The 12,283-nt window shown below is 40.4% G+C and overlaps 1 protein-coding gene across 7 annotated transcripts in view; it reads left to right on the top strand.

Moving 5' to 3' along the window:
* The window catches only part of MAGI1 (membrane associated guanylate kinase, WW and PDZ domain containing 1), a 550,433-nt gene that overhangs the window by 220,457 nt on the left and 317,693 nt on the right, over nucleotides 1–12,283 (top strand). Inside the window, exon 1 of one of the 7 annotated variants that reach the window (XM_056524558.1) lies at nucleotides 10,242–10,353. The exons of the other annotated variants lie outside the window; for them this stretch is intronic. Coding sequence (XP_056380533.1) covers nucleotides 10,257–10,353 — 97 coding nt within the window. The 5' untranslated portion in view covers nucleotides 10,242–10,256. Of the gene's footprint in view, nucleotides 1–10,241; nucleotides 10,354–12,283 lie in introns of those variants that run through there. 7 annotated transcript variants of the gene reach the window in all.

Here is a 12,283-nt window from a genome sequence, read left to right as displayed (position 1 = left end):
TGCAAATGAACATATAGACAAGCCTGATGCATTTTGGAAACAAGTTCTGTGGATCGATGAGGTTAAAATAGAACTTTTTGGCCGGAATGAGCAAAGATACTTTTGGAGAAGAAGGGGAACAGAATTTAATGAAAAGAACCTCTGTCCAGCTGTTAAGCATGGGGGTGGATCAATCATGCTTTGGGGTTGTATTGCAGCCAGTGGTACAGGGAACATCTCACGAGTAGAAGGAAAATTGGATTCAATAAAATTTCAGCAAATTTTGGATGCTAACTTGATGCCATCTCTGAAAAAGCTGAAGTTAAAGAAAGGATGGCTTCTACAAATGGAAAATGATCCTAAACACACCTCAAAATCCATGGTGGAAAAATGGGGGAAAAATTGGGGCTCACCAAAACTTTTTGACTGACTACACATTAATAGTTGGGCCCCATTTAAAAGATATAGACGGCTATAGAGGGTTATCTACTGTCATGCTATTAATGGGAATTAATGCCGGGAGTTGTAGTTTTGCAACATCTGGAGGTCCGCAGGTTGAAGATCACTGCCCTAGGGGATATGATGTCTCATAGCTGGGGACCCCCGTAATCTCTCATGCAGACACCCAGCTGTGGCAGCTGCACAGAGCAATGTTCGGAGTACCCCTTTAATTGATCATATGGCAACTCAGCAGAAGGAAAGCTTCCCAGATCATCATACTAGATTTGGATCGTCCTACAGATTTTTTTTTTCATAATCACATATTTTTCGTGTACATATAGGATCGTGTTAAGACCGTAATTGTGCATACAGCTTGGTTTTTGTATATCAAAGTGCACATTTCTTTTTTTATTAGTCATGCCTTTAAGAGCCTTAAGGAATGCTACTACTTAACAGATAAGAGATTCCTCTGTAGCTGGCTGCTTCTCATGGCCTGCAGCCTTACACAAGCCGAATTCTCACGCCTTTGTTGTAAACAGCTTTCAAGTCTTGCACTTGTATCAACTCAAAATGGAGAAAAGAATCCAGCAGAAAATATGCAATTTTATTTTATTTTAAACTAAATTCGTTTTCTTATGAGGTTTCTCCAGTCAGGGATTTATGACATAAAGAAGGATCTGTTCTATTTATATATGTATGTATTCACATTTCAAATGTGCAGACACAAACGTGGTGTTTTTTTTAGTAGAAGTTAAAGGGGTTATCCACCATAAGGTGATTTTAGTACGTACCTGGCAGACAGTAATGGACATGCTTAGGAAGGATCTGCGCTTATCTTGGGGCTAAATGGCTATGCTGTGAGATTACCATAACACTGTGGCTAGCTGTTTGTGAACTGGTATTTCCTGTTTGACTTTTCTTATTTTGACTACAAATCCCACATTTCCATCTTCCTCCCTCCCACACATCAGCCACCCAACCATTGAAACATAAATGAGCTACATCCATTCAAAAGACCTGTGGTTTTCAATCAGGATGCCTACAGCTGTTCCATTAGTTGCAGATTGATCTCTCTCCCACCAAGCGATCGCTCCACCCATTGAAGCAGACAGGCTCCCTGTCATCAGCTGACTATGGAGTCAAGTCTCGGCCGCATTGCAAGCTGGGAAAAATCCGAGACAACAGTCATTTTGTATGAGGGACTATGAGAGTTGTAGCCAACAGGGAAAACTTAAAGGGGTACTCCTGTGTAAACAAGTGGAAAACAAATGTTTTCAAATCAACTGGTGCCAGAAAGTTAAACATATTTGTAAATGACTTCTATTTAAAAACTGTAATTTTTCCAGTACTTATCAGCTGCTGTATATTACAGAGAAAATTGTGTAGTTCTTTCCAGTATGACCACAGTGCTCTCTGCTGACACCTCTGTCCGTGTCAGGAACTGTCCAGAGTAGAAGTATATCCCCATAGAAAACCTCTCCTGCTCTGGACAGTTCCTGACACGGACAGAAGTGTCAGCAGAGAGCACTGTTGTCAGACAGAAAAGAACAACTCAACTTCCTCTGGAGCAGACAGCAGCTGATAAGTACTGGAAGGATTAAGATCTTTAAATAGAAATAATTTACAAATTTGTTTAACTGTCTGGCAACAGTTAATTTGAAAACATTTTTTTTTGTCCATTTAAGTTCCCTTTTAAGTGGCCGCAAGAGGTAGGCTGTTTAGTCTGTGTTCACACCTTTAGGTTTTTAATTGAAATTATTGATTACAACGTCAGAAACAGATCATAAATAGAGGACAGGTATATAGGAAAAACTCAGACTTCTCTTGCTTTTAAATGAATTCCTGGCTTTGTATTTAACAAATTGCAATTAACTCCTTAAGGACGCATGGCGCTCCCAGTGTATGAAGCCCCCATAGGAGCAGAGTGCCCTTCATACTCGGAGCAGCCGGGACCCATGGCTAATGCCAGACATCAGGGATCAGGCTGATGTCTGGCACTAACCCTTTAGAAGCCACAATCAAAATTAATTGCGACAAGTTGATTGGAAGCTATTCAGACCACTGTGGCGAAATTGCGGGGTCCCGATCAGATGACAGACAGAGGTCTCTTACCATGTTTCCTGCCGTCTGATCAGTGCTCCAACTGTATGGTATCACCGCCTGAATAAATGTGCAAATTATTAAAATATAACCTTATTAAAACTGTACAGTGAATTGTGTAAAAGTAATAAAAAAAATATGAAAGTCCAGAATTGCTGATTTTTTTTTTGTCACCTGTACCAGAAAAAAAAATCTAAACAAATATGGCACCAATTAAAACTACAGATCATGAGCAAAAAATTTGCCTTCATAAATTTTTCTTTTTAAAAAATGTGTACAGAAACAAAATACCTCCATGTGCCCGGAAGCAAAAAAAAAGGATACAGTATGGCCTCATAAAATTGTATGGGCATCGTATTAGGGATCCTCACAACATAGATCTGTAATATGGCCATGTACTCCAGCTTTAAAGGGGTACTCTGCTGCTCAGCGTTTGGAACAATCTTTTCCGAATGCTGGAGCCGGCGCTGGGAGCTTGTGATGTCACAACCCCGCCCCTTCATGACATCACGCCCCACCCCCTCAATGCTAGTCTATGGGAAGGGGCGTGGCAGCCATCACACCCACTCCCATAGACTTTCATTGAGGGGGTGGGGTGTGACGTCATGAGTTGGCGGGGCTCTGACGTCACCGAGCTCCCGCGCTGGCTCCAGTGTTCAGAACAGTTTGTTCCAAACGCTGAGCAGTGTAATACCCCTTTAAAAATATCACTTGCCAGGTCCACAGTCTTTCTTTATCTATTGTCACTGTGTTATATAGTCTCACGCAGGTTCACTGGGAAGGAACGCCAGATATCAGCCCACACCTACATCTCCAATATTTCCTGCACAGTGACTTGTATCTGTTGGCACAGAGCTTCCTTGTTTCTGCTCCGGCGTTCTTTTCATAATGACAGGTTTTTGTGAGAGGCGTGTATATTAAAGACACTGTAAAGGCGTTGAACTTTCCCTGACTTGTACAGATACTTACTGTCTTTACTTGTCAGAGCCCTGTGCTGCCGACACACATACAATCACCGTCTAGTAGGAAGTCTCACTACAAAAAACCTCCTTCCATTGATACAAGGCCTGCGTGATTGCAAGTCTGTAATGGTAAGAAGATTTACTCTTTGTTATTAAATATTATTGTATAATTACAGTCTTAGTCGGATGTTAGATGGCGTATTGCTGGCTGTTTAGTGACTTGATTGAGTACTTCTCTTTATATTACCGTCTATTTAGTACGGAAGATTGTAACTTACACAAGACATTTTGCAGAGGGCGTTCAATCGTAATGATAGCTTCTTTACTATCCACATGAAGTTTAGCCAAATCTCCCTCTTGTAGGCCTTAAAACCATAGTGGTTAGAGTTGTTTTTTTTTTTTTTTTTTTTTTTTTTTTTACATAAAGTTTTGAATGCCATACATAGATATATAGGCAAATTATAAAATTTTGGCTGCCTTCAGCTACCACTAGAGGGAGTTTAGGCGCAAGGTTGTAGTTATGTATTTTGTATATAAGGTGTTAAGGACCTGTGGATGTCACATGATATGTTCACATGATGTTATCACATGTTACCCAGAGGGCACCAGCTTAGCACATGGCCCGCAGCTTGACCTATGGGCTTCTTGTACAGCCCCCCCTTTATAAGGAAGGGAAGTGCTGCAATCTGCCTCTTTTGCTGTTGAGAAACAGAGAGACCAGAGATCTCAGTGCTAGTGTCCAGCTACCTGGAAGGCCTCAAATCTACAGTCACTTCCAGTAAGTCAAGTCTATGTCTGCTGTCACTGCCTACAGTCTAGTCAAGCCTAAAGTCAATTATCTAAAGTCTATTACAAGTATAATTGGTCCCAGCAAGCTGCAAGGTCCTTCTGTGTTCCTGGCCACCTCTCTGGGATTCTGGCCAAGCTGTAGAGACTATAACAACTATCTGACCTCAGTAAAGCCTCCGTTAAACCATTACCTGACCGTGGACTCTCATTTCACTGCCTAGCCATTAGAATAGAGGAGATATCATTTGGGTGGTTCCCGATACTCAAAAATCACTCTGGCTCCACGAACATTAGGGGTTAATAACACCTTGCCCCTGGGGTTAATACCATCTGCCTCATCCACCTACACCCTTTACGCCCCGTGGTCACCCCACAACTTTGGCGTCACCACATATACATTGCAGCTTCACAGGTCATAATGAGTAGGCACATGGGAATACCCCTTTAGCAACAAATATGGACACATAGGGGGAGATTTATCAAAACCGTAGGGTGTAGAGTGGTTCAGTTTCCCTTGGCAACCAATCAGGCTGCTTCTTTCATTTTTTACAAGTTTCTTTAAAAATGAAAGAAGCAAGTGGATTGGTTGTTATGGGCAACTGCACCACGCTTCCTCTACACAGGTTTTGATAAATCTCCCCCATAATATAATATATGTGCAAAAACACATTTTCCTGTGAGCATTGTGTATCGGAAACCATACACATTAATAAGTACATATTTACTTTAGATTTTTTCCCATTTGTACTTTTCTTTTAAGGATATACACTTCCCATAACTTGAGATGCTGTATAACAGCCCATGTTACAGAAGGCGACCATCTCTGTGCTTTGGTCTTAGGCTAGGTTCAGACTACGGAATCTCCGGGCAGAAAATGTCCGACCGGAGATTCCGAGTGCGGCCAGTGCTGACTGAATCAGTCGGCGCTAGGACCGCGCGGACACTGCAGTCTCCAATAGAATGCAATGTGTTCCGTGTGGAGGCGGAAATTTCCAAGCAGATTTTCCGTTCACAAATTCCGTTCCACAAATTCCGAAGTGTGAATTTGTGAACAGAAACCCATTCACTACACTATACATTTTAGCAATCGGAATTTCCGTAGTCTGATCCTAGCCTTAGTGTAACCTGGTGGTCACCGTCCCTTCTGGGAACCAGTTCTTCTTCTGCCAAAAATCTGGCTTAGGCAGGTATACCACCTGTGTGAAAAATGTGCTGCAGTCTTTCTCATGCATTCTTGCGAGCATAAAAAATAAAAGCAGGAAGTTCCTTATATATAAATTGGTGAAAAGAAAGTAAAAAGGTGAGTATTTCACACCTTACTGGGGAGCCCCTATAGTTGCTTGGTATTTATTCTGCTGTTTGCATTATCACTCTTCCCCAATATTACTTTGTGCCTTATTACTCCACTATCATTGTGTTCTCTTACTGTGCTGTGAAGATGTACAGGTGACATTTGTGTGCTTTATTTTTGTAGTGCTATGCATTATCCTTGTACTGTATTGTGACATCACTTTGTGCATTATTATTGTATTTTTGACATCACTCTTTGCATTATCAAATTACTGTGATGTTATTGTGTGCATTATCCCTGTACTGTGACATCACCACTGCATGCTAAGCCCTGTATTGTGACATCACTTTATGCATTATTCCTTTTCTGTGACATCATCATGGCGTGCCTAGTCCTGTATTGTAACATCACCTCAAGCATTATCCCTTTACTTTGACATGGTGTGCATTAAAGGGGTACTCCGGTGGAAAACTTTTTTTTTTTTTTTTTTCAATCAACTGGTGCCAGAAAGTTAAACAGATTTGTAAATGACTTCTATTAAAAAATCTTAATCCTTCCAGTACTTATTAGCTGCTGAATACTACAGAGGAAATTCTTTTCTTTTTGGAACACAGAGCTGTCTGCTGACATCATGAGCACAGTGCTATCTGCTGACATCTCTGTCCATTATAAGAACATCCCCATAGCAGACATATGCTGCTCTGGACAGTTCCTAAAATGGACAGAGATGTCAGCAGAGAGCACTGTGTTCCAAGAAGAAAATAATTTCCTCTGTAGTATTCAGAAGCTAATAAGCACTGGAAGGATTAAGATTTTTTTTTAAATAGAAATAATATACAAATCTGTTTAACTTTATGGCACCAGTTGATAAAAAAAAAATATAAATATATTCCACCGGAGTACCCCTTTAACCCTGAATTTTTACGATACTGCATTCATTATGATGAAACTTTGTGCATTTATCTTTTACTGAGACATCTGTGTGCATTACTCTGTATTGTAAAGTCACTGTGCATTATCCTTTTACCGTGACATCATTGTGTGCATTACCCTGCAATGTTTTGTGACATCAATAGGTGATCTCTCCATGTATTGAGACATGTGCACATTACCTCTGCTTTGTGACACAAAAGAGTTATAACTAGATCTGACAGGGCATGATTTACCACTTTTCCTTTTTCATATATTGAAGGGTACGTGTAATCTATATTTCTTTAAAAAAAGCATAGACATTGGGGCTCTAAATACCAGTACTCTCCCAACGTAGCTAAAAACTATAACTTCCAGATGGGAGAAGGGGAAAGTGCAGAGAGTGAAACAGCAGACACCTTCAGGCTGGGTTCACACTATGGTTTGTGGGCAAAGCAGCGTCAACTGCTCGGATATGCGCCGTCACCATACATATATGACGGCAATGCATATCCATGTGGATCTGCTGGCGGAGTCTGGAATTTGAATTTCCGTGACAGAATTCTATGAAAACAATAGGAGACTGCAGCACTGGACTTTGAGCGAAATCCTGCTCGGAAATTCCATAGTGGGAATCTAGTCTTAGGGTCTATTCACACGGCAGAATATTCCGCTTGCGTAATTCTTCCTCAAGTTAAAGCCCATAGACTTCTATGGGATTCCGCACTCCCATTCACACTTCTGAATTTCCGCAAGCGGAAATTCAGAAGTGTGAATGGGAGTACAGAATCCCATAGAAGTCTATGGGCTTTAATTTGAGGCGGAATTCCACAAGCGGAAATTCTGCCGGGTGAATAGACCCTTAGGCTATGCTCATATCCAGAGGTGGGACGTGCATCTCTTAGGGTGCATTCACACCACGTTTTTGCAATACAGTTCCCGTATACGTTTTCAATGTGAAAACCGTACGGAACCTTATTGAAAACCGTATGCATTGACTCTCCATTGAAAACCGTATGGAACCGTACTGAAAACCGTATGCCAAAAGATGCATCAGGTTGTGTCCGTTTTGCGTCTTGTACGGTTTTGTCAGTTCTTTTTCCCGTACCCAAAACCATAGTCTACCACGTTTTTTGGTCCGGGTGAAAAACTGTATTAAACCGTATACGTTTTTTTAAAACATGGGAGTCAATGGGAACCGTACAGAACCGTATGTGCGTACGGTTCCATCTGGTTTTCACCATACATTTTTGGACTTTGCACAGTTTATTTTTCTTGGAATGTCAATCAAACAAGTGAAACTTTATTGAAAATGGAGTGAAAAGTTAAAAACATATACAGTGTACTTTTTTTCTTAAAAAAACGGATGCAACCGGACATACGGTTGCAACCGTATACGGTTTTTAACTGTATATGGGTTGAAATTTGTACACACGTTTTGATATAGTTTAGTCAGGTTTTGAGGAATCCGTTTTTCATCACAAACCTGATACGGGAACTGTATCGCAAAAACGTGGTGTGAATGCAGCCTTACACATGCATGGCATATCTTGTTTCTATGCCATAAATGCCCAGTTAGGCATATACTTAGGCATCATGGTAAAGCAACAATAAAAAAAATTTCAGATGTGAATGGATTTGTTCTTCAAAACTTGTTTATATCGGATCTAAAGCATTGTAAAGTGGATGTGCTAGTGAAATGGCATTTATAATACAGTAGGGCTGGAGTGTCTGTTCTTGTCTGAACAATTCTTTGTTTCATAGCTATTGCATGTAATGGAAAGGGAGTATTCTGTATTGCAATATGCAGTATGTGGGTGTTAGATGAGGCATTTAGAATGAGCACTTTGCATTGTGTTTAAAGACTATTGTGTATTTACATTGCTTTACTTGTATTCTATTACTGTATGACCGCCACGTACTTGAATCTGAAGCTTTTTATTTACTATGTTATTCCTATTATTAAATCTGTTAAAAAGCTGTTTAAGATTAGAAAAAATTCTGCTACTTGCCATGCTTATCTATGGGCTGTGATATACATTTTTTTTTCATCACGGTAGAAATCTTTAAGATTGATTGCTCAATAGTTTTGTGGAAAGGTATCCGTAGGATGGAAGGTCTCCTCTTTCTTTCAATATTTTTCACTGTTGGGACTCACTAAAAGAACATGAGGATGCCTCCTATATATTATGTTATCATCTGGTAGCAGATTAGACTTTATAACTACCAAATCTAGCAAAGGCAAAAAAAAAAAAAAAAAATATATATATATATATATATATATATATATATATATATATATTTGTATACTTTGGCCCTCATTTACTATTGCAAACCCGACATGTTTTGTCGGGTTGTGCACCAGATTCTGTCACATTGCGCCAGAAATTGTGTCTGCGCCTGATTCTGCGCCAGAATTGAAAGGACCCGACCAACTCTCCATTTTGCTAAGAAAACCCGAAAAAGGGGCATGGCCACCAGGAAAAGGGGGTGTGGTCTCCAAAAAGGGGCGTGTTCCCGACATTTTCACAAGAACCCAACATATTTACAAAGGTTTCCACATAAAATGTGGTGGATTTGAACTGAGGAAAACCCGACAGATCAGAGCATGTGTAAAAAAAAAAAGCAAAAATGTAGGGAAAGTGGAAAATGTAGGGAAACCTTAATAAATACCCTGGAAAATAAATTGTAGGGAATTAAAAGCCACAAAGAAACCTACACAACACTCTTAGTAAATAAGGGCCTTTGTGTACTTGTTGTTTCTGGTGACTTTTTAGGATAAGCTGCGTTGTATGTGTTTACATGAGAGCAGGACTGTTTGTTTTTTGCCAGTTATATAACTTGTATATGGTATTTTCATCAAATTTCTGCTTTGCAGAAATATATAATAAATATGTAATTTTCAGTTCTCCTAGAGCTGGTGGTCAGAGCCTAATGTCTATGGTGTCTGTCACACACTGCACACACACAGATCCTGCACGTCTCTGTCTCTGTGCACATCCTAAACTGCAGCTGTAGCCTGTAAGGCATGACAAAGCAGTAGTGAGCAGACTAGGCCGTGTATAAAGCGCGGGTGTGATCTCTTATTTGCAAACTTGTCTCTTCTCTCTGTCTTTTTGCAGCCTGTGCATGTTCACACACACATCCCTTCCATTTCCCTCCTCCCCCCTCCATAGACGTGGCATCCACCTGGGCTCTCTGCCTACTCGAACCTAGTGGTCAGATCCAGAGAGTTGGTTTGACCTCCGAGTCGCAGTTGGACCAGTCCCTGTAACCCAAAGCTTCTACTCGGGGGGAGATTTAACAAAACCTGTGCAAAGGAAAAGTTGCCCAGTTGCCCATAGCAACCAATCAGATTTCTACTTTCACTTTACAGAGGCTTTGTTAAAAATGAAAGAAGCAATCTGATTGGTTGCTATGGGCAACTGGGCAACTTTTCCTTTGCACAGGTTTTGATAAATCTCCCCCCATCTGTATAACACCCATTCTGTCTCAGTCGCCCAGGCCTAGCCACTGATAAGAACAGATGATACGCTTGATGTTAGCGAAAAGGCCAAGAAGGGAGTTTTTATACAGATCTGTAGGGGAATTTGGTTTTGAAACATTTTCTTTAAAGGGAACAAGAAATGTGACACAATGATAGTAGGGTGGGGGTGTCTTAGTTAAGTCGGAGTCATTTTAGAGGTACACAATGGACATATGTAGCAGATTTTGGCCTAGTAACTTGAATGGTGCTTTAACAGCTGACAATGCATTCAATTTGCATCTTTTTCCCTCTCCTCCAAATGTTGCCAAGAACAGATGCAACGCAGCAATTAAACGCGTGCACCGCGATCTGCTCCATCAGGAGTGCAGTATTACTCACAGGCATCTCCGATTGGGGTTTGTTATTTTCTCCATTGCCTACTTAGTAATTAACCCATTATCCTTATATTCATATTTTTAATTTTTTAACAGCTGGATTCCTGCCCTTTGGCGGTTTCATTATGTTAATTTAGGAAAAGGTAGCAGGCACACTGTAAATTTAGCAGCTGCTGCCATGGTAACAGATGTGTACATCTGTTATTGGAATAACTTTATCTTTCAGATGTCGTCGTCTTGCAGCACATATTTCATGGCAGCATTATATGAAAAGGTGTATGTGCCAACATTCAAGTTGGCAGAAGGACCATATCATTCCTGCTGATTTAGTGTCATGATATTGATATGATAATAAAATTATTGCTGGGACGATGTACAAGTAGCTGCTCTGCTTGTCAGTTCTGAAAAAAACATAAAACCTTTTTTTGAGAGACAAAATTTATAGGAAATTCTTCAAATTAGGCCGATGTGTCCCTAGATGGACTTAAAAGGGGTTATCTAGAAAAAAATATTTTTTCTGTAGTGCCACCAGAGAGAAAATTAAGCATTACATGATGTCTATTTAAAGAGTATCTGTCACCAAACTAAACTTTTAATATATTGTTCTTTATGTAATTATAAGACACTTTGCTATTTACTTGCTGTTAAAATTCTTAACCTCTTATATGTTTTAAATGTGATTGAAAAATCGGCCACTAGGTGGCTCTGTTCTGTTCCCTGCTGCAAGTCAAACAGTTAGTTTGGTCTCCTCCCAACCTGACAGAAGACCAAACTCAGGAAGTGTGTGCGGGGCATGGCGAGAAACAGCTCTCGCGGGCTTCAGTGACGTCGCGCCTGCTAGGGACTCCATGGACACACTACATAGTTTTCACAAAAAATTTCTTAAAAAGGTCATTCATAATGGGTCTTCTATTGCAGACAGCACTTATAACAGCAGTTAAAGGGGTTATCCACCATAAGGTGATTTTAGTATGTACCTGGCAGACAGTAATGGACATGCTTAGGAAGGATTTGCACTTGTTTGGGGCTAAATGGCTATGTTGTGAGATTACCAGAACACTGTGGCTAGCTTTTTGTGAACTGGTATTTCCTGTTTGACTTTTCTTTTTTTGACTACAAATCCCACAATAGAATTTTCCTCCCTCCCACACATCAGCCACCCCACCCATTGAAACATAAATGAGCTGCATCCATCAAAAGACCTGTGGTTTTCAATCAGGATGCCTACAGCTGTAGCATTAGTTGCAGATTGAGCTCTCTCCCACCAAGCGATCCCTCCACCCATTGAAGCAGACAGGCTCCCTGTCATCAGCTGACTAGTGAATCAGGTTTCTGCCGCATTGCAAGCTGGGAAAAATCTGAGACAACAGTCATTTTGTATGCTGTTAAAAATAAATAGTGGGGTGAAAATCAAAGAAGAATTGTGAAAAAACCATCACACACAAGTACAGACACTATATTATGAACGACACTAACTTTACAGCCCCTGTACCATAGTCAAATAAATTCCTGGAATACCCCTTTAACCCAAGGGCCCATACACACTACAGAAATTCCAATGCAACAGCCTTCCATTGTCTTCAGGAAGATTCCGCTGCACCACTGCTGAATTGCACAGTGAAATTTAAATTCCGGACTGCGCCAAAAGAATGAACATGTTCATTCTTTCGTCAGAATACCAGGTGGACTGCATTGCTGTTAATGTGGACATTCCAGATCCACCAGGTCATAGTGCCAATTCATTCAGTGGCATCTGCTCTACATGGAATATCTACTTAGAGAAGGTCCACATGGTCATATCACTGATTCATTCAGTAGCACCTACCACACACAGTATGCCAGGGCATCTTGCATACTGTGCACATACCGTATCAGATAACAGTATAACAGAATACCCTTTAAAAGGGTATTCTGGCATTTTTTTTTTAATTTTTAATTTATATGTTACTGG

Source organism: Hyla sarda, chromosome 6, assembly GCF_029499605.1.
Source record: "Hyla sarda isolate aHylSar1 chromosome 6, aHylSar1.hap1, whole genome shotgun sequence".
NCBI lineage: Eukaryota > Metazoa > Chordata > Amphibia > Anura > Hylidae > Hyla > Hyla sarda.
The sequence above is the reverse complement of the archived record's forward strand: the minus strand, read 5'-3'. Positions and strand labels throughout refer to the sequence as shown.